Below are 23,122 nucleotides of genomic sequence, written 5' to 3'. Positions count from 1 at the left end.
AGGTGTGAGGCTGTGTTTACAAACTTCAAATTTAAAACAAATGCCTGTTTCTTGCTCTGTAGTTACTACTGCTGTGCTCAATAGGGGTGGGAGTATCAGAGAGAACAGCAAGTATTATGATATTTCACTAGCCTGAGAACTGATCTCTATCCTGGGAAATGTCAGTTTCATGACTATAGATCAACACTAGCAAGACATTCAGAATTATACAGAAAAAGACAGGGATGAAGACAAGACATTTTAGTTTGCAGTCAATTATGTCTACCATTTCAGATCAGTGCCTGCAAACACAGTACCAGAAGGCTTACAGCTTACACTTAAACAGAAAAAATTCTGAAAGCTCTCTGAAGGGTCAAGCTATCTTTAAAATGCAATCAAAGTAAAATAGCTCCAACAAACTGCCCCAAAGTTAAGAAGAATAGCATCAGGACTTTTACTTAAGCTTAAGAAAACAATTCTGGAAATTCATGTACATAAAATTGCTATTGCTATTATTGTCTCATCTTACTCAGGTGCTAAAGAAGATTTAAAGAAGAACATTTCCACTATGTATTTAGTCAGTGCACTATTCTTTGCTAAGTTAATATAAGATGCTTTTCTTTACATTTTCATAAAAGGATTCTCAAACTAATCAAACTCTAGAAAAAGAATCTCAGCTTTGCCTCATTACCTGTTTTATCATAATTTCAAGCTAAAGTAAATACTTAGTTGGGGAAAACTCATAAAATAACTCATAAAATACTTAGTAAATATTTCTAAACTGCATATGAGGGACAATGAAAAATTAAAGGAAATATGTTGCCAATCAAGCAGTTTTGTATTGTGGCATTGCTCTTAATGTTAATGCACATTGCAGTGTGACTAAATACTTCTAAATATGACATCTGACAAATCTATTTTCTATAGCCTGTTACTCAACCACAAACCAAACTGTCTCAGTAGCCCACTTTGAAAGTTTCAAGGCAAAATAAGAGTGTCACTTCATGACATCTGAATAACTATAGTTAGTCACAGCATTAAAGCAAAATAAACTGACTTAAAGTTATGTAGCAAACTATCCTCCCAATATTTTGTCTAGTCTTCCTACTTAGAAACTAAAAAGAACACTACTGGATGCTTAAAAAAATTATTTCCTTAATACAAATACACAGGAGGATACAATGTGATTTACTGAAAGTGTTTTACTTTAAATTACATACAAAAACTGATCATTTCACAAGCAATCACACACTTCTAAATACTCAAAACTAATTATTTCAAATGTGCAATTAGACAGTTGCAGAACATAACGTTCTTAGGCCTAACTGAAACTAATCATGTGATTTTTAAGACACTTCAGGATAACAGTTTTCGCTACATGGTGTGGAACAAATAGGGAACATATTTTCACATTAGACATTTTCATTGATTACTTTCAAGTTCTTAAATTAATTGTAGGTCCAGGTGCTGAAAATCCCAAATAACAGCAGAACATAAAAGAAAATAGTTTTCGTTTCTAATGGCACCTTTCTTTCCAATCTTTGAGGAAGCATATTCAGCAAAAGGAACATGTTTTTAGCTCCATCCCAGACTCTCCTTCAAATGCTCACCATTCATTCCTGCTTTGAGTAGTAACAAAGCACAGAATGCACTGCTTCCATTATGCTACTCAGAGAGCCCTCCCTAAAACAGCCTACAGAGTGTCAGGTAAGCGCCTTTTAAGGAAGGTGAATAACTGATTTGTAGAAAGAAAGAAGACGATAAGAAACTTATATAAAATTTAATATTAAAAATTAGCTTTCTAAATAAGACTATATACCAGATATAACAAAACAAAACTTAAAAGCAAAAAGGCACTTACCTCACTTCCCATAGACTGGTTACACGATCCAGCTGGGTCGATAGGACAACACCAGCTTAGTGGATGCTGGGATTTCACCTGGAACAGAAACTAGTGACCTATAACTTTAGCAGGTCTAAAACCAAAGAAGCAAAAATCAAGTGTATAATTTATTTTACATACTAAGCTTCTCTTTCTTGCTGCTATTTGGGGCTCTCAGCACATAACCCTACAATTAGTTCATTTAATAAAATATATACATAAATATATTGATTAAATGCCATTCAGAAAGACATCCCTTAAGTAGCCAGGAATACTGAACACTCTTACCTGCCCCTTAGCATCCTCAGGCATGGCTTTAATGTGCATTCTTTTTAAACATCGGATTACGCCATCATAAAACTGAACTGTGAATGTTCCTGAAATAGGAGCAGTCAGAATAATTAGAAAGTTGCAACATTACAGCAGCACTTGGAGTCTAAACATAATGGTGAGATGTAAAAGATGTTTTGTGGCTGCACTGACACAGGCACAGTCCTGTACTCCATTGAGCTATTAAATATATTTTCTCTCTCCATCTTTAAAGAACTAGTTCTTCCTTAAAATATGCACAAATTAACTCCTGATAACTCAGCTGTAAATAACTTTGATCTTGAGAGAATAATTTTGAAATTTATTGTTTAAAGACATAAATACCCTTAGAATCAGCTCATAAATATAAAACCATAATTTATAGAAACAGTGTTTCTACAGGAATGATCATTGTTTCTCTTGGAAAAAGTTACTTTTAAATTAGGAAACAGAAAGATCTGATATATGATAAAATCATTTTCCCAGGAAGATTTACAATAGTATTAAAATGGCAAAAGAATATTCTCATGTGTGAAATGTAAGTTAGAAAATAACTAAGAAAGCATCAAAATGGAAGGTGTTTACAGATCACCACGATCAACTTGAGAAGCTGAGGATAGCAACTGTGTAACACTCAGCTCGGCAGCAGAACAGCCATCTCTACCACATTGTGCAGCCAGATATGCCTTTCCCTTCCTGCATTTGTCTGCTTGTAGATGCTGACACACATTCACTTTCTGTGGCAGATCTCATGCTCCAAGTCAATATTAAAGACGGTTTATAGAAAAAGTTATGCAGATTTTTCATTTATGAAAAATGGAACATCACTTTAAGTAGATATCTGGCCTTTTCAAAAGAAATACAAATAAGAAGCATGATCATTATTATTAATAGGTATGAAGTTGACTTCAAAGCCAACGGCATATATGTAAAAAGAATTTTCTTTTTGTATCCTGAAAATACAATTTTATTTCACATTTTCATATAATTTCATAATTCAATAAATACTGCAAAGTTCTAAACCTAAACTAGAATTTAAGAAATAAATGATCAAGTGAGTAGCAAGGATGTAAAGATAATGGAAATTTTTTAAGAATGCCAAATTATATACATACCTTGCACTACCATCATTCCTACAACTGTTTCTTCATTTCCTTCCTCCACATGATACTGCGGGGTGGCCCATGTAGTCTGCTAAACTACTGGCAGGACCTTTGTTCCTCCAGCCTTTGTTCATGCTATTTCCTCCGTTTGGATGCCATCCTGTTTCTCGTACTGCACCAAACTCTAACCACTTTTCAATGACCTTCCTCAAGCTGAAAACTTCTCTGTCTACTCTAGTCCACATTTCCTACTATCCTTTCTCCACTTTAATTCTTTCAAATTTTTAAACATGGATACAATGTATCTTAATCACATCCATATCCCTACTACTCTCTCCCTCAAACTCTACCCATAACCTATCTTTTCCTCAACTTCACATGCTCTTTTTAATAACCCATTGAGTCTAATTACTGTTGTCTGGGGGCGGGGTGAGGGGGTGAGCAGGCTTCTGGGAGAGAAAAGCAACCAATGGTCTTACTCCACGTGCATAATAGCAATCTACTGAACAAACTGTGTTAATTAGTGCAATAGTGGCAAGCCTACACAGGAGAGGGCAGGTGGGCAAACAATTGCTATCTTGATCAGCTTTGAGGCCCTTCCACAGATTTAGGCCTGGTACCATAAACATAGTCAAAATTCATGCCTAGGAAAATCATAGGTTCAAGGGGGAAATCTATTATTTTTGCTGAAAGGTCATGTTGATAAACTACCATATAAATATTTATGTTCATTTTCCTATTCATAGATCTGTACTGCTTGCTCTCTCTTCACTTGGGTAATCTGTACCACAAATAATCTAAATGCTCCCATTAGTTAGCTCCATTTTGGGGTTTTCCCAACTCCCACATTTTTCCTCTTCGAGAAGAGAGGCAGGCTTATCTACCATGTGGGACATATGGAAATCAACATTAATACTTCTAGAAAAGAGTTTAAAAATTACCTCTTAGTATTTCATTAAAGACTCCTTAAAACTACTTGTTCTAGAAATGGCAGTTGTTACAGTACCAGTAACATCACATTTCTACTCATAGAATCTTAATTTTCTGTTTTAAAACCTGTGAATAAATAGAATAGGATAAGCAGTGACAGTGGTTTGTTTGAGTATACTGCATGTGTGTGTACACAACTGCACAAGCACATGCTTAGAAATTATGGCAAGTCCTAAAGTGTTCCATACTCAACAAAGCTGATCTTAAGCTACAGAGCATCATGTGCTTTTACTTTGGTTTGGGAAAAACACAACACCCAAGAGAATAGATTCATGAGTTCTTACTACCCATACTGCTACCGATCGGCACAGAGTAATCAATGGTCTTGACTGACCTACTCTGCGCTAGGTTCTGGACTGAACACTAGGGTGCTTAGGTACAAGACTTAAAAAATTTATAGTGGAACACAGTTCCACAAAAGTGTAAGCACACAAAGGCAAAGGGGAAACAATTTGCATACCTAGTGACAGAGTGGTCTCTCAGCTCTTCCTGTAGTGAGTGGGCAACCACTAGAAATGAAACCACAGCCTCACCTGCAGCTCCAAATCACTAAAACCATAAATGGAACTGAGATCTTTGTTAAGTAATTATCAGTTAGAGTACTGTAATTTGTTTTTCATACTGAATTCCTTACACATCCTTTTACATGTTTGCTGCTTGTATCTTACCTTCTATTTCTTTCAAGCTTATTTTTAATTTTAACCCAAAGTTTAACTTCCTCCATTGTTTTCATCACTTCCAAGTAAAAATAAAATCCATTATTGGAGAGATTTTTAAGATCCTCACATATTGATCTTTGCTTCTGTCCAACCATTTACCCCCCTATCCATTTCAAACAAAACCCTTTTAGCTCTAACTAGCTTATGAGTCTTTCACAACTTATAGCAAGTGTCCCCTGGGTAGACCAAATGTCCCTGAAAAGCTGTCACTTGGTGTGCAGGGACTGTTTCCTTGAAAGACGGTAAGTGGTCAAGTTCATTATTTTTCTGAAAATTTCCAGGCTCATGGTAAAGCTTACTAACACACCTGGCCTTTTGATTCAGGATGTAAAGTCAAGAGCCATGTCATGCTATGCAATATTTAATGAATGTCCCTGTAAAGAATACTGGCAGGAAATTTACACAGGACAACATAAAACAAGAAAAAAGTTATATGTAACAACTATATACCTTAACCGAAATCTGAAATAAAGGAATTTTTTCTCTCAGTCCTATATAAGTCTCAGGTCATGTCAAATGCATACCTTCTTTGTTAATTGCTTCAATCTTGGCAGGGTAATAGCGACAGTCTGTCCAACGAGCCAGAACTTCTTCTCCAGCTTTAAAATCCTATTCAAACAACTTGTAAGATCAATTCCATATACAATAAACATTTCACTAACAAAAAAGGCTCTTAAATTTGACACGATCCTTTTAAAATGTCATTATGTCTTTAAAAGCATCAAATGGGAAAAGCTTCCTACTTACAAAGAAATCTTCCTCATCCTTTAGCCCTTCTTTTCTTAGTGCAGGTCTTTCAAGGGGTCTCAACCTGTTGCTGTCCCAATAAATCCACTCATCATAACGATGACTCCAACGCTCAAAATGGACTAACATCTTCCCTTCTTCATAATCAATTTTTTCAATTCGTGATGGGTACCTCAAAAAAATACAAAAGCTTCATATCAAGAGTAATCCTTATGTCATCAAGTATAAATTAATAAACAGAAATATTTTAATGTATACAACTTACCATTAAAACTATGAGAAAAGGCAGTATCAGCTACTGAACCCACAAAATACACATCACCATTCTTGTCATTTTAAGATGACTGCTCTCAAAAGCTGTAAAATAAATCCTCTAGTATATTCTGAATGCAAAATATAAAGTGCTGTACTACTTAAGAAGCCAATGTGCTGGTATATGTTGAAGAGTAAACAGATCCTTACTTTTTAATTCCATTATCCCAGCTCTGAATATATAAATATAATGTATAATTTGCAGTAAGAAAATAGAAACTGCAAAGACTATAGTTGGAGACTTTCTATAGTTACAGTAACACTGGCTATCTAACAGAATGGAGTTATCATTCTTCAAATGCTATGTTTGTATTATACAAAATAAAAAGTTAAATGAAGGTTTGTATTTAGGATTATATATATAAATTATACTTAAAATATTTCACCATGTTGCTTCTTTTTGCATACATGCTCATTTCTGTGTATGCATGCCTGTGTGTACCTATTAATATGGAGGCCAGAAGACAGCCTCAGCTACCATTTGCCAAATACCATCTATCCATTTTTCTCACTTGGACTTTCTAGATCAGCCAGGCAGCCTGGACAGTCTGAAGTCCCAGACATCTGCCTTTAACTGCCTCTACAGTGCTGGTGGTATAAGTGCATACCACTACTTCTAGCTTTTTATTGTACAGATTTTGGGGGTAGAACTCAAGACCTCATAATCTCAACTGACCTATCTCCCCAGACTATATCTCTATTTCTACATAGTGTAAGTACACATTATATTTTTCTTTATTCTATAGTAAGCCTAGATGCTGGGAAGGGAAAACCCAAAACTGTAAATTTAAACATATTTTTATTGTTATTTTCTTCACAGGTAGATTATCCTATGATTAATTACAAAGTAGAAATTTAATTCAATTAATTTTTTATAAGGAAAAGTACATTATTCCTACATTAATATGTTCACAGATGACTGAGCTGTTTAAAATACAAGCAATATTAGAACTCAATAGCAATTTATGGAAGGTGATTCAGTTATAACTGTCTATCTCACATTTTTCTATTTTAAAAAAATAAATTCAGAGCTTTGGTTTTCATTTTTAAAAAGTTTAAACAAAGTTACTGTGACACTTTGAGGTTACCATTATTTTAGGTCAGTCATGTTGTTCAAAGTTCTTTACATATCTAAATAGACTGAATTTTTTTGACATGATTTCTTAGTTTTGTAGCCAATACTGAGCTATTGCAGTTCTTCACATACACCATACTCTTCCACCCATCCTTTTATACATTTTATATCTTTCCTGCCTCACCTCGCCAGCTCTTCCTGTCCTTTTGATTCTCATTGTTCAGTATGCAGTGCTCAAAACTGACTTCCTCGACTCCCTTTTCCATTGCTCCTACAGAACTCTGCATGTTGAAATCTACTCTAGATAGGCTCCAAAACTAAGTGCTGGTGAGTGTGCGCATCACCAAAGGCATTTATATGTTTCTCAAAAGGTCTCCAACATCAAATAAGCTGGGGGAATAATGAATCAAGAAATTAAGCTACACACTAGAAGACTTCTTGCTTCTGTCAGTAAATGACGATAAAGCACTTGACTTTACCAAAAAGGAAACATGTAGCCTGTTTTATCTAAAAATGTTTAACATGTCTAAAGACAATGCATAACTAAGGACCACGATGCTAGAATCCTGTTCACACCTATGAGCTCTGGTGTACCTAAGCTATGCTCCTTATCATAGCCCCCAGCATCTGACACAGCCATACCAGCTAAACTACCTCAGCAGCATGCAGCAGGAAAAAGAAATGATGCTAAAGGAACACAGTCTTCAGGTTTCTTAAGAACTATGAAGGATGTTGGCTTACCTTAACCTTAACTCCTAGTCTATGGGGAGATGTAGGTAAGGAAACATTTTGTTACCAGAAAACCTAAAATTAACATACTTCTGTGTAGACATGCCTATCCACCTACACAAAACGAAATCTATAAGGCTCATCAATTGTAATGTTTCCCTTAATTCATTTTATTGTTATAATTTTTTAAATATAATATTATTGTAGCATACAGAGAAACTTTCAACAAAGGTCCCCTATATTTTCAACATTACCAGCCATTGCAGCACTATGAGAAGGTATTTCTATTAAATACAATAATTTCACTTATCACATCACTCAAATTTTAAGGAAAATCCAAAGCCCTTGGCTTTGCTCTCTAGGTTCCTTCAAATTCTAAATGTATGGAACGCTGTATGTTTAAAACATTCTTCAAAGTAGGAAGCGACAAAGTAAGAGTCAAATATAACTCTATTTTCACAGCACAATTCAATTCAGTAAAAAATCTGAATGAATTTAAATAATGTAAATCTAGGTTGTTATTTTTAAGCAGCTTATGGTTTTCCTTAAACATTTTCAATTCTGTTGGCGGAAAGGGTGCCTGAAGCAACAACTAGAACAAATGACACCATGAGGAGCCTCCTCAGGGTGAGTGACAGCATGCTAGTTTCTACACGAGTATCTAGAGAATGATATGCACACCTACGCTACTGCCAGGAATAAATGTAAATGCACAAGATTATCAGCTATTTTTTATTTTTATAAGTTTTACTAGTCAAATTTTGAAGGTTAAAGGTGTCAGAAATGTTATCAAGAATCTGGAACATATACCTGAATATTAAATCAAAGCTGGGATTAGAGGTTTAGTTCAGTGGCAGAGGGCTTGCCCAGCAAGAATAAAGCCCCAGTTTCGGTACATGGCACTTGGTAAAGAAGGAAGGAAGGAAAGAAGGGACGGAGAGAGGAAGAGAGGGAGGCACTGTCAGTAGAATTAAAAGAAATTTAACTAAATTCTATCATCATTTTATCTTTGAGCTCAATTTAGAGCACTGGGTAAAAATACTAATTTGTATATCAGTTTCTATCTTGTTTGCTTACTAAAAGTTCACTGTTCTTTGTATGTGCTGTATCTTGTTTTCTGTCCATGCTATAGATAATATAATCTGCTTTAACAGGTGAGGACTAAAGAATATACATGGTACAGGCATTTGCTCAAAGCACATGCTGATAGAAAAGCCACGCCAATGTAAGTGGGTTAAGTCTATACATAAGTGATTATAATACACACAGAAAATCTTCTAAGTAAATAGAAAACTTTCTTCCACATGCTTAAATAATTCTGAGAACACTGGGAAGTTCACTGAAGGCTCCTGGAAACACTGTCCATATTGGACTTGGTAGGACATTTCAAGAATTAAGACTCTGAATACAAATGCAATGTACACACAAGGTATCGTTAATTAAATGTTTGATATTGAAAAATTATGAATCTGGGTGAAACCACAGCAAATGAGGTCACTGAAGAAAGCAAGATGTATCATCTGTCCTCAAGGACTTCACCTTCTGAATCTGAGGGCACTTGAAGGCAACAGTAATATTCTGTTTGGTACAGTACAGTAGAAAAAGGAAAACAGGAAGACATTAAGCTGGGCTTGTTAGTTTGTTTCAAACTTAAAGGGCTTTGAAATACCAAGGTAATGAAATGATCCTTTGTTTTACAAAGCATAGGGCTCCTATTTAATTGGGCCATTGGTTACACCCTAGAAAGGAAAAAGCATGCTAAGGTTTCCACAACACATGTACAATGCACATCCCAATATGACAATTCAAATATAATTCTATACAGCAAAATAATTCCTCTGTTCCAACAGATGCCCATACTATTGGTATGTTTTGATACATAGTGTAAAATTTTTGAGCAAATATACTCACAAACACCTTTCTATCTTGAAGCACGTATGTTTTTACATGCTACTTATGCCTTACTATAATTGACTGTGAACCGAACATAAGATTTTTTCTTTCTGAATTTGGAAGATGTGGTGTTCATGTTTTTGGTTTTGTCACTTTTAAAGTCTGAATCACAGAAAGCTGTTAAGAGTTAAGAATAATTAATGATTAGAGCCAGGCGGTGGTGGTGCAAGCCTGTAATCCCAGCACTCAGGATGCAGAGGCAGGTGGACCTCTCTGAGTTTGAGGCCAACCTGATCCACAAAGTGAGTCCAGGACAGCCAAGGCTACACAGAGAAACCTTATCTCGAAAAACCAAAAAAAGAAAAAAAAAAAGAATAATGATTAGGCTAAACCACAGACATTTATGAATGATTCAGGAAAATATTTAAGTAGGAGGATTAGGAATTCAAAGTCTACTTGTCAAGTAAGGTGCCGGAGTGACTAGAGACAAGATTTAACGTGAAGAAATGAAGAGAATGGCACCTCACTAAAAGAATGACTCCTTAATGGCAAAATTCTATGTAAAGCTCTCTGGCCCTATACTAACTGCAGCTGAATAGTAAATAACAAAGCATTTACAATCTAGATTCCCCACAATAATCCCACTTCAAAGAGTAGACAAAGTGAGCACACAAGATTCTAATCTAGTGGGATTTACTGAAGTCAGGAATTGCCTGCACTGTTCTGACTTAATTTGGCTTTGTAAGTCCTTTATTATGGAAGCCTGGAAACAGAGTCTACTTTCAGAAAATGGAGGGAAAACTGTCCACTCTAAAATGAATTACAGGCATTTAGACTAATATATATGAAAAGTAGGAAAAAAATACCAAAAATCTCACTTGAATATACTTTCTGCTAATCTTTTTTTTTTAAAGGAATAGCACCCTAGAGGAACAGAGTGGGATGGGCACGCTCTTTTTTTTTTTAATATTTATTTATTATTATGTATACAATGTCTGCCTGCATATACATCTGCAGGCTAGAAGAGGGCATAGATCACATTATAGATGGTTATGAGCCACCATGTGGTTGCTGGGAATTGAACTCAGGACCTCTGGAAGAGCAGGCAGTACTCTTAACCACTGAGCCATCTCTCCAGCCCCACTTTCTGCTAATCTTACCTGGCCTTTACGGTTGGCACTTGAGCCTTTCCAGGTCTAAGTCCTGTAACAAAGTGAAGCCACAGCCATAGCTACAAATACAGAAACACCACTGACAAAAATAATTTATTTTTACCTTCTCAAAACTTAAATTTCACAGCCTTGTCTAAATACTGCAATTTTAGCACTATAAATGTTTCTAGCTTGCATAAAATTGTTGAGAGAGTAACAGTACCTACAGATTCTAGATTAAATCCATAATTCAGTAAGAACCAGACACTGGCTAAAGATATTGGCCAAAGAAGTTAGCTGCAGCTGTATAGTATCAGTTCCCAACTCCGTCAACTTCCAAGTGCTGCCAAAACACAAGGAGAACACAAGCAGTCTAAGAAAGAAGTCACTGCTGGTGAATTCCTATCCCAGTTCATATTGCTCTTATTTTTGTTTTAAATTTGCTAGATAAGATATATATTTCATATGTATATATGCTCTATTTGCTCAATTTATTATTGTGTTAACTTATCCACTAAGTCAAGAGACTGAGGAATTCCTTTGTTGCAAAATGCTGTTGTCTAGGGCAGAGGTAGATGACTTTTCTTCAGAGACAAGTATTCCTAAGTTCAACTAGACTTTTAAAGGGATGCCTATGGACAAATAACTTCTGGAATGCAAGACATGCAATTATGCCAGAAATATCATCTGACAAATTAACTTTTAAAATATCATTTTAAGGTAGCAGTAAAACAAGCATTTAACTGTATTTAAAAGAAATTCATTCTGACTTATCTAGTTTGCTACAACCTGATATTTTTAACGTATATCGATAAAGTCAACCATAAAAAAATTATGTGTGCAAAGGACTGAGTCCACAACTATTACTAAGTTACAACTCACTACATATAACCAGAATATGCTACTAAAATTTTTGAATAGATGTCATGCAAACAAAATGGCAAAGGTACTTTTTAAAAATATCCCAATACGTTTTCGAGATATATATTTTAAGTTATTTTGTTTATGCTGATAATAAAATTTATAATTTGTATAACTAGGAATTAAGTTTTTTATTCCTTTCAGTAAAGGAGAATCAAAACCATGGCAATGTAAGAATGAGTGATGACACAGTATTATACTAACATGCACAAAGAGTATTTAAAGAGTATATAAGTTTGAACAAACAGATAAGCCTTAAAGGATAGCAATAAACAAACAGAAAAAAAGTTAAGAATAATCTAAGGGCTGGAGAGATGGCTCCATGGTTAAAAGCACTGGCTGCTCTTCCAGAGGTCCTGAGTTCAATTCCTAGCACTCACTTGGCAGCTCACAACTGTCTGAACTCCAGTTCCAGAGGACCTGATACCCTCTCACAGGTGTACATGTAGGGAAAACACCAATGGAAGAGAAAGAAAAGAAAAGAAAAGAAAAGAAAGAAAGAAAGAAAGAAAGAAAGAAAGAAAGAAAGAAAGAAAGAAAAAGAAAGAAAGCTAAGTGTTTGGAGATTGTAGGAGGTAACGATTGACAATCTGAAACAGTTATGTGAATAAAAATTTCATTTATAACGTGTTTGCTAAAAATATCTAAAACCTACTAGGACAGCCAGGAACAGAAGTAAGAATTGTCTTATCTGTAACTGTTAGATGATTACTTGCCAAATAAAACCTAAGGTAAATATAGCAAATGCAATGTCCTTGTAACCTAGTAACTTTATTTTTATTGTTGGCTTCCTGGACATACTTTTTTTTTATTATGCTTTGTAACTTTCAAAATTCCCTCATTCACTTCCTGACTACCCTGGCAATGAAGATGCAATAATATTACTATGCTCGTAAGTTAAAAGTCACTTTCCCACCGGCATGCTAACTTTTTCATACTTTAGATATAATAATGAAAATAAAATCTTAATTCAAACTTCATATTATAAAATGAGTCTCAATGCTAAGAGACTCAAAAATCACATCTTCTCTTACCCTGAATTGTAAAAATTCTCATCAGTGATTTTTCAGATTTTTGCATACCCACTTACTCCTACTGACACTTGCCAGTAAAAACTTCTACTTCAACTTGCTTCTTAGGTTTATTCCATTACTTTCTTACACTAAAGTATTAGATTAAGAACCGCCCCCCCCCCTTCACTAAATCATGCTCTCCCTTTCACCTGTATCGGATTCAAGGTTCATGTACTTTGGACAATTTGTTCTGATTTTTAGAACTACACTTTTAAAAATTCCCAGTCAAACCCAGAATTCTAGGATGCATCTATTTCTCTTTAAAAGTTAGCATTTAGAATACTTTCCAATAAGGTTTGGTTTTTGCTCCTACTGATTACTTCTACATATTTACACTGACTTGTTTCACTTGGCTCTTCCTTATTTGATGTTAATGTATATCGGGTACCTATACCACGTGGTAGAACCATGCTAAGCTCTAAACTTCTTTCAGTATACTGTGTGCTTTAATCCCCAAAGGTTTCTTTTTGTAAGGCACTACTTTCCCACTGTTTGTTTTTGAGACTGGATTCTACCAAGCTGGCCAGATCTTAAAAGATTGTCTCAGGCCCCTGGGTGCTGGGATTACAGGTATATGCTACCACACCAAACTCAACCTACTTTTTTTTTATAAGTGAGGTAACTAGTGAACCAAAAGGTCCAATAACTTGTTCAACTTAAAGAGGTAATAAATGATAGATGATTGAACCAAAGTTTTTTAGTCCATAGGAATCATTTATCCAAATTGTGCACAGGCAGACCTGAAATTAACTTGCTTTGCCTAAAACTGTACTTCTAAGAACAAGAGTGGGAGAGGGCTCATCTGACCTTGCGCAAGTCGGTTAACCTCTGGGGGCCTCAGTTTCCTTATTAGGAGAAAGGGGGGGGGGGTAAGACTACTGATTTCCAAGGTCTATTCAAATTCTCAATTTCCCTCCTTGGCTTGGAGGGAATGGAAATGTAGGCCATCAACACTTTAGTGGCTCTAGGGAAAAAATGCCCACAGACAAACTGTGAATTTGGTTTTATATGAAGGCCTGATTTTATCTGCCTTTGTTTTTCTTTTTAAAAATAAAAGATAAGAATAAATGTCTTCAGTAAAAAAAAAAAACCACTATGTACATACATTACTAGATAAGTCAGGGAAAGTGCTGGCCTAGGGACATTTGGACAACAGGCTAAAAGCTTTGGAAATCTACGCATCAATGCATTGTACTGGTGATCTTACTGGTGACAAGTTTCTATCATCCAAATGGTTCAGACTTCTATATTCTGGTTCCAAATTATTCTGGCTTTTCTCTATATTTCTGAACACCATTTTTTCATCTAAGTGACAGTTTTGAAAAACTACCTATAAATTCCTTATACCTATTTTATTTGTCTCATGTCTGTAGTAGGTCCTTCCATTAATAAGGTTAAATTATTTATCAACTCAGAAAAGGTAAAACTAGATAAAAGAAACTGGGGTTTTAATTGGAAAAAAGCTACCACGGAACACTCCCACTAAAACACCAAAGCAGAGACACAAAGCTCATGACAAAAGGGCATTTACAACACATATTTTCAGGCTTCTAACTTATTTTACTTTTTCCAATAACTTTTTTTTCCAAAGAAAATAGGGTTAAAAAATGTAGATCAGAAAAAAACTGATTAAGAAATGCAGCAATATACTGAGAGCATGTGGTTAAGGACCAGGTGTGTTCTGAACTAACAAGACCACCCTATTGTATTTCTAATCTCGCTTTTCATACTTTTTTGTTGGGAGAGTCTCATCATCAGGATCTTAAATACAGCAGGCAGAGCTCTGGTTTGAGGAAATTTAAAGTGTTTGTATGCTAGCACAGGGCCATCTAATGATTAAAGTAGATTAAACATTAGAATTTAAAACAAAGCTCTTACCATTTCAATTTGAGTTCTCTGCAAAAAGTGCTTAAACTGTAGTCTACAAATATTTTTTGTGGAATATGTAGTTCAATTATGTTGGCAACTCCAATTTGTTTTCCCTGAGTGTTCAGTAATCAGGCTTTCAATAACAATGAGTGACTCAAAGTAATTATATTTCAAATATATATATAATACATCTTTAGAAACTCCAAACACAAAAGAATAAAGACTTTATTTACATCAGCTAAAGAATCTCAATCTTGAAAGTATCCACCTAGTGTTTCTATAAATTTCAAACTTATCTAACACCACTTTACTCTTACGATGGCTAATTTGCAGGGGCATTGTCCTGCCCTCAGTATAGATCACACATCTCTATATTCCTCTGAAGAGCCACCAATTTAAAGTTACTTTTTATTCAGAAAATGTACATTTATTTTCAATTAAAAGGTATCTGTCACTACTATAATCTTAACTTCTTGAATTTTTTTCACACTTCTAAAAATTCAGTTGGTGAACAACTTAAACACATTTGCAAATGTTCTATACAGTTCAAACCTTCCAAATGTGTGGGAATAGCATTTGCCAACTCAAATTTAAACTGTTCTAGCAAACTCTCATAATTGGAGACAACTCCACATTTTTTTAATCTCTTGCTTTCCTTTGCTTTAATCTAGAATTAATAAGAATATTCCAAAAGACGTCAGAAGAGCCGAGCTCATCTGAGTACTTTGACTATATTTTAAATACTGTAAGACTAACTGCATATCACTCCATCTGCTGTGTTCTCATAAATAAATCACTGATGCAGAGTAACAACTTCATCAAAAGGCAGCAGCTAAACTGTTAAAACCATGTCATCATCTCTTCTTATCCACTATATTGCATGTGGCTACACGTCAGTGTGTACAAGTGCCCTGTAATCTAGCCATCTACCGGAGAATACCTCAGAGACGCTGCTCTCACAGCCTGCTGGAGTGACATGTTTTTCCTGTGTGAGTCTAGCTCACTCTCATGCCAACACTAAAACCTATTAGAAGGCTGGACACTGAAGTCTTCAGATCCCTAGAGGTTTATTTTTCAATTCTCTCTCTCCCTTTGCATTTATGCCAGTGATTTAAATTTGAAGTTCTAGAATTCAAAGCAAGTTCAGATATTTGATCCTAAAAATATTGTATAAATAATAGCCAGTGCTGCTGCTAAGCAAACCATGATTTTCTCATACTTACCAGATCAATAAATAACTGCATACATTAAAAACCATCCACTTAGTGTCTCCATTATAACTTTATTACGAACGTTCTCTTTCTTTAAATACATTCCTATACCAAAAATACTTGTTTTGGTATTCTTATATTGTCTTCCAAACTTAGTGTCAAGATGTGAGTAGACATAGGTAACAGTGGAAAATATAACAGAAAAGTAAGATTTAAAATGGCTGATTACATTAGCTAATCTAGAACAATAACATCCTTATTCAGGTTGTTCAGAAAATGAATTAAAAGAAATTGTTTTAAATAAGATGGCAAGATACTTAAAACATAAAAGTCCATGTTCAGCGGATGATCTGTGTAGATCTAGGTAACAAAAGCAAATACAAAGTAAAAATGTCAAACTCCAGGATGACTTCTCAGGTCTCCATTCATCAGTATAGACAGGTAATCAAGTCACCAGTGACTTCCATTTTAAGCTGTGTGCTTCTTGGAAAACAGGAAGTAACAATCTCTATGTAATATTGGTGAGTTCTCAAGGAGAAGCTATGTTTGTGTGCATCTCTCTCTCTCTCTTTTATTCTAAGTGCGTGGGGTGGGGTTATAAGGACAGTGGTTAAGAGCAATTGCTGCTCCTGAGACCTGGTTCATTTCCCAGCACCTACAGGATGGTGCACAGCCACCTCTAACTTCCTCTTCTGACCTCCTCAGGCACCAAGCAGGCAAAAGACTCACATATAAAATAAAATAAAAATATTTGTAAAGCGGTGTGTGTATGTGTGTGTGTACACAAACATTTGAGTGAATATACCTTCGAAAGTCAGAAGAAAGCATCAGATCCTATGGAGCAGGAGTTATAGGCAGTTGTGAGCCTTTCCACATGGGTACTAAATGTGGATCCTATGGGAAAGCAGCAAGGTCCCTTAACCACCGAGTCATCTCTTCAGCCCCTCTAATGCTTCTTTTTAAAAGGAAATACACCACAGTATAAGGTTCAGCGTATATGTCTTGAGAACAGAAAAATAAACCTGCTTTATTGGCCAATGTTTCTCAATAAAACCATTATCACTGGACTTACTAGAAATACATGTAGACATTAAAACCTAATTTCATTAGCTTCGTAAGTATGAATCTCTTTTTGAGAAGAGATTCTCAACTCCAACTTGCTTTCAGCAATTATAGGCCACTAAAGTATAATCAGGCAAAGTCTGAACAAGTATTTCTCTAAAAATATTTTTTTAATTTAATTACTGGATCAAAATTTAATAGCCACTGAATTAGAAGACATTTCACCTCCAAAAGTAAACTTCTTATATATCAAGGCTGAAATTGTGTTAGTGTCCCTAAAAACTATTACATGAACTAATAAGCCTAAGAGAATATATGAGTATGAAATAATTTGTTATTCATAAAAGCAGCAACTTAAAAACCAGTGAAGATTTACATAAAAGTGGATTCTTTCTATACTTATACCTCACAAAGTTTCAATAATGTACCTCCACAGTAAAACAACCTTGGCTGACTCACAACCAAAGAAGCATCCCTACACAAACTGGAATTTTCTGCTGCATGGTGTAAATGCACAATTTTGTAGTTGGGAGTATTTCACCACTGTCACTGACACATCCTAGCTAACAGTTGATAAAATATAGATTCTGTTTTTAATCACCTTTGCTATAATGAAGCCTATTTCTCAGGTGCTTCCCAAGTTCAAGGGAACACTGTATATACATACTAAAAAGAACTACCCACTGAGTAGCTGGGGCAGGATAACTGTGTCACTCAACCTCAAAGCAGTCTTTCAAACTTTCCTAAAGAAGAGCACAAAAGTGAGGCCATTAAGCTAGTGAGATCTAAAGCTAGATGTTAACAAAAGCTAGTCAAGTCAATACTATGACTAGAAAAGGTTTCTGCCTGCCATTGCCAATTCAGTAAGTTAACTAAATGCAAACTGATCACAAGCAAATTACGGGCTCCCATTATGGCTTTCCTGGAGCTATGGTGAGAAAAAAATGTCAAAGTGTGTAGTGAATAAAGTCCTGGAAAACTAAGATACTAGGCCTTCTCCAAAACAAATGAGCGTCAGGAGAGGGGAGCAAAGGTAGCACTGGTCCCAGGTAGAACCTATCAAATGCTCTTCTGAGTGGCCCAAGAATGGCAACAAAAGGACATTTGCCTAGACGGCAGAGTGATGAGCCACTAATTGGAATAGCAACTTGTTCCCCTGTCCTTATTGCTCTGTGAGCCGGTGACCTGTGTGTTGTTTCCCTCCTCTCCTAGCTACAGGGCTATCAGACTAGCATATCACCCTTTCCTACACCACTGTGTAAGTGACGTGCATGGAGTGTTTATACGACCACCTGCACGGATGACCAAGGATGAACAAGGGGAAAAAGTGCCATTCTGAGAGGACTAGTTTCTAGCACAACAGCCAGATGCAACAAGCCTTGAAGTTCTGCTCTTTAAAGAAGGAGATGGTTAGGTTTTGATTTTGGTTTTCAGTGGGAGAGCAAAGGATGCACATGTACACTATGAAAGTACAAGTCCTAACCACTAACATTAGCTGGTAAAGAGCAAGAAAATAGACACATCAAGGTTTTTAGCCAAATTTGTAGGAAGCTGATTGTATGAATTAACCTTCCTTAACCTCCTCCAGTACAGCTGTTAGTCATTCAAGGGTAAAAACCTCTTTATTTGGCTCTTACTCTAGACAAACACTTTCAAATCTCAAACTGTACTAAACAATGTCTAAAGTTTTTAAATCCTAAACCTAAAGCCCAATGTGCATGTATATTTAAGGGATGAATATAGTCATGTGACTGACAGGTGGTTAGAATAGCAACTGACTTAGTAAAGCTACAGATTTTGTGCTTTGGGTCCAAGCTCTGTATTTTCCATACCATTTCTGTAAGTAGTCCAGTGCCTCCAAACGAGCACCAATCTCAAAAGTGATTCCAGGACGATTTGGGGGCTTTTTACTCATCTTGAGATCTTATTCTTCAGTATTTTCTTTCCACTACCTCAAGAGGAAAAAAGAAAGTTAGATTTCAAGGAATTAAATACACAGGAAATATTGTTTAAGGGAAGAGACAGGATTTAAGTAACTTGCAAAATAAAACATAGAAGTCACAATATTTGCTAGGTTTTTAATTGAAAGATTACTAAAACCTGTAGGTAGCATGAACAGGAAAGCCATCTTGGTAAGGAATTAGTAAAAGAAATACAGAAAAGAAAAAGAGCTAAAAAGAGGAAACAAGCTATTAAGACTTAATGGGTAAAATGCCTCAAATCTTAACTCAAAAATTCCCATGAAAGTTACACCCATAGAAGGCCATAAATGTTGTGTTTAAGACAATTCTGCTTACTGAAGGGACCAGGTTAATCATTTTTCACTTACTTTCCAGAAAATCTTTTAGTATGTTAAGATGTACAACCATATGTAAAATGGAAAAAAACAAAAAACAAAAAACCACCGTGGAGGAAGCAGTGGACGAAGCAGTGGACAAGCAGTATGTCAGGGAGGTTTCTCATCAATCTTTCTGTAAGATCGGGATGGTTACTACATCCTATCTCAACAGCACTCCACTCAAATTTTTAAACATAAGTTGCACAGGATTTTTCTTAAATTTCACATTTAATAATCAATAATACCAGAGTTTGACTCTGAGTATGGTTTCTACCATTAATTCAATATAGTGCCCACAATGACAATAAAAAAAGTTTCTTATCAAAAAACAAACAAACAAACAAAAGCCCAAAAACTGCAGAGGAGACCTCAGTTCTATGTAGCTCATTCACATGTTAAATATTTACTGTTCATTGGGCCACACTGGCAAACCTAGCACACTTGAGGCCTTCCTTTCACTAATGAATATTTGAGGAAACTGAACACATTCTCAAAGTATCAATAGCGGAATGAAAATATAATTGGTAATGCACAGTCTCATAAAAGTACAATTGGCTGGTAATCAGGAGTATAAAGCTGGTATAGTTGGAAGAAGATGACTTAAGCATGTTTTACATTACTACTGACTAAGATCCTTCCAGCTTAAAAACAAACACACAAACAAACCCCAAACAAATGAAAATTTTAATGATGGTTTGTCCACTATTTCAAATAGGTAAAACATAACAGCAAACAGAATTCCAAATGCCCCTTCCTATTTTTTTGAATTAGAAAAGGGAAGAAAAAAAATAGTATCAATGTTTGATACAAAAACGAGGAGGGAGGGGTGTCAAGTTTACAAGCTCATGGCTAATGGGATATAGAATAGCCTGGCAAGGCATCAGTGAGGTTAAGATTCATAGCCAGGGTGCACTGGGTGTAATGGGAACAAACATAAATATTTTAAATAGAAACCTTGTAAGTGTGCAATATACAAGGCTGTTACTTAAATGCGCAGAAATAGAATCTGAAGAGGCAGTTTGCCAGTCATGCTAACATTTCCTAAAACCAAACTTCCAGCCTGTAAATCTAATCCCCAAGTGACTCTCAGGAATGAGGTACCTCAAAAGGCACGGATGGTTTCCATTCTCTTGTGGGGAGAAGGGAGAATAAGGGAGGCATCTGAACTAACAACTTTTACAAAAGACAATCTACTGGACAGATCCTTAAAGTCAAACTGTGTAACAAGGAGACAGAGAGAGAGAGTGTGTGTAGAGGAAACAAAAAAGAAACGAAAAAGAAGGGGAAGCCGTTAAAAAAAAGAATTGCGATGTAAGGACGGTGGAAGTTAGCAGAGATGACAGCGAAGAAAGAGAAAGAAACACAGAGCCAGTGAGTAGTGAGGGAAAGACCGCGAAGCTAAGCAGAGGTGGGGGGGGGGGGGCGGACGACGAGGCGGGCACGCAGGGGTGGCAAGGGAAGCCAGGAAAGGCCGCGGCTCGGCTGGCCCAGAGCCCGGGAGCTGCAGGTTGACAGCCGTCCGCCCGGCAAGGGAAGGAAGGCAGAGGAGCGCGGCGGCGCGCAGACAATAGGGCCGGCGAATGGCAGGGAGCCCGACGCTGGCCCAGAGCGACGCGGGCGCGAGCACGGCCCGGGGACCCCGCAGCCTCCAGGCCCCGCCGCCGCCTCTTACCGACTCGGCCTCGTCTCCGCACAGCAGCCGGGCCGTCAGGGGCCGAGCCGGGGCGCGTCAGGGCGGCCAGCGCGGGCCTTTTCCGCGTCTGCTCGGGCAGCGGTAGGGGAGCTTGCAGGAGCCCAGAGAGCCGGACCCGAGGCGCCGCGGCGGACCAAGGAGGCGCGGGAGGGAGCTGGGTCGGAGCCCTCAAGCCCGCTCGGGGGCCGCTACCATCGCCGCCGCCGCCGTCGCCGCCGCCGCTGCTGCCGCCACCGCCGGCCAGCCCTGACGCGACGCCGGCCGCGGACGTCAGCCGCCCGCGACGCGCCGGAAGCGGGCTGGGTCACGTCACGTGACAGGCGAGGGCCGGGCTCGCGTGGCGTAGCTGATTGGAGGAAGGTTCTGGTGGGGCGGGGCTTCGGCCAGGGCTGGGCTGCTGGCAAGTAAAGAGACCTGGGCTCTGAGGTGAAAAGAAGAGCATGAAGGCAACCTGTGATTGTTGCGTAAACTTTTAAATGCACCACACACTTTCCTCGATGTCTGTTCCAGCACACGTTAAGGACAGACACATTGATCTCTGTTGCAAAATCAGCAAAACATGTCTTGAATGGATACTTTATCGCTGACACTGAACTATAAATAAACGACATGACAATCACAACTGCACGCTTATACTACTTGCCAATTTCAGAAATCCTTACAAAACAGCAGACATTCCTAAGAAGTGGAGGACAGTTATAGAATAGGTTTACACAACTAATGGTATAGGGACTGCCATTACTGAACTGCTTCCCTTGCCCCAGAGTCTGTATTAATCCTGCCCCAGCTTTGAAAAGATCAACAAGTCAAAGTACTACTGAAAGGAAATGTCTATTATTTTTCTCTTCACCCTGCCTCCCATGTTTTAAAGAGCATCACTGCATACAATGGCAATTACATTTATCTTGCTTCATCCTGTACAATGAAAACAGCAAAGTAACTCTAAATTCCAATGATAGTGAGATTTGGTAGTAAGCAAACATTCTCATATTTGTCCTTTTATTAGTAAGGCATTCATTCATATGTACGTTTCTAATAGATACAGAGTAACACTGAGTTTGGTGATGCCACAAACGACATAAATAAATCAGTAGTTAGATGGTGTTTGTCTTCCTGTTCTTCTTTTCAATATATGAGAATTTTCCTTCATTGTTTTCATTAGTCCAGTGCACTAAATAATACAGTATAGAATAAAAATGAGAATGACCTTCCATCTATACTCTGGCAAGTTACCCTCAGCGACCTCAGTGAGCAACACACAAAATGGAGACATGAAAATCAAACAGAGGATTAGAAGAAGGATCCAGTGAGAGAGGAGACAAGGAGCGGTAATGGGGTGTGAGTTATAATATGTGTGTATAAAACTGTCAAAATAAAAAAAGTATTTTTTATAAACGGGAATGAAGTCTCATGTTCATTAGTGGCTTAAGTGACTTTTTGTCCTGTGAAATGCATGTTGAAAATAGGTTGTCATACTTAGTTGTCACTATATTGCAATGGGGAATCTCTACTATTTAACAAAGAGGTACGAGGTCTGCTTGAAATGCACAATGCAGCTCTTCAGCTTGAAGAATTAGACCAAGCCATGCATGACTTTTGAATGTTTATTCAGACATTTGTATAAATGAAAAAGACTTGTTTAAAAATGTGTGTGCCTAAAACTGGGTCTCATGTGTAAAACATTTAATTGGGGATAGAATATAGTTCAGAGGCACTATTGTCATTGTCAGAAGCATGACAGCACACAGGAACACATGTTGCTTGAGAGTTCTACATCTGTGAAGGCAGGCAGCAGGAAGGGAAAGTGCCATTGGGCCTGTATTGGGGTTCTGAAATCTCAAAGCCCACCCTCAAGTGATGTACTTCCTCCAATGAGGCCACACCTTCCAACAGGGCCACTCCCTCTTTCCCTAGCCTATGGAGGCCATTTTCACCGACACAGTCATATTGACATTTTGGAAGTGTTTTAGGAAATACTTTAGTTATGGAGAGATTGGTACATAATATACTCTAAAATGGGGCCATTAGACATGAAACAACTAAAAAAAAAATTCACCTATGTCTAG

General features: G+C 37.0%; 1 protein-coding gene across 14 annotated transcripts in view; it reads right to left on the bottom strand.

Moving 5' to 3' along the window:
* PHF20L1 (PHD finger protein 20 like 1) overlaps positions 1 to 21,332 on the bottom strand; it is a 72,122-nt gene extending 50,790 nt beyond the window's left edge. For 4 of the 14 annotated variants that reach the window (XM_084749165.1, XM_084749158.1, XM_084749166.1 and 1 more), the window contains exons 1-5: positions 21,036 to 21,331; positions 18,858 to 18,977; positions 5,730 to 5,901; positions 5,507 to 5,591; positions 2,150 to 2,238 (exon numbers count right to left, since the gene is read on the bottom strand). In XM_084749165.1, the coding sequence (XP_084605291.1) occupies positions 2,150 to 2,238; positions 5,507 to 5,591; positions 5,730 to 5,901; positions 18,858 to 18,940 (429 nt within the window). In that variant the 5' untranslated portion in view covers positions 18,941 to 18,977; positions 21,036 to 21,331. Of the gene's footprint in view, positions 1 to 1,840; positions 1,931 to 2,149; positions 2,239 to 5,506; positions 5,592 to 5,729; positions 5,902 to 11,116; positions 11,233 to 18,857; positions 18,978 to 21,035 lie in introns of those variants that run through there. The other 10 variants (XM_084749161.1, XM_084749162.1, XM_084749156.1 and 7 more) reach the window with 6 other exon arrangements.
* Between the last annotated feature and the right edge of the window lie 1,790 nt (positions 21,333 to 23,122).

This window comes from Acomys minous (genome assembly GCF_964271855.1).
Source record: "Acomys minous genome assembly, chromosome: 12".
Taxonomy (NCBI): domain Eukaryota; kingdom Metazoa; phylum Chordata; class Mammalia; order Rodentia; family Muridae; genus Acomys; species Acomys minous.
This window is presented reverse-complemented; position numbering and strand designations above follow the sequence as displayed.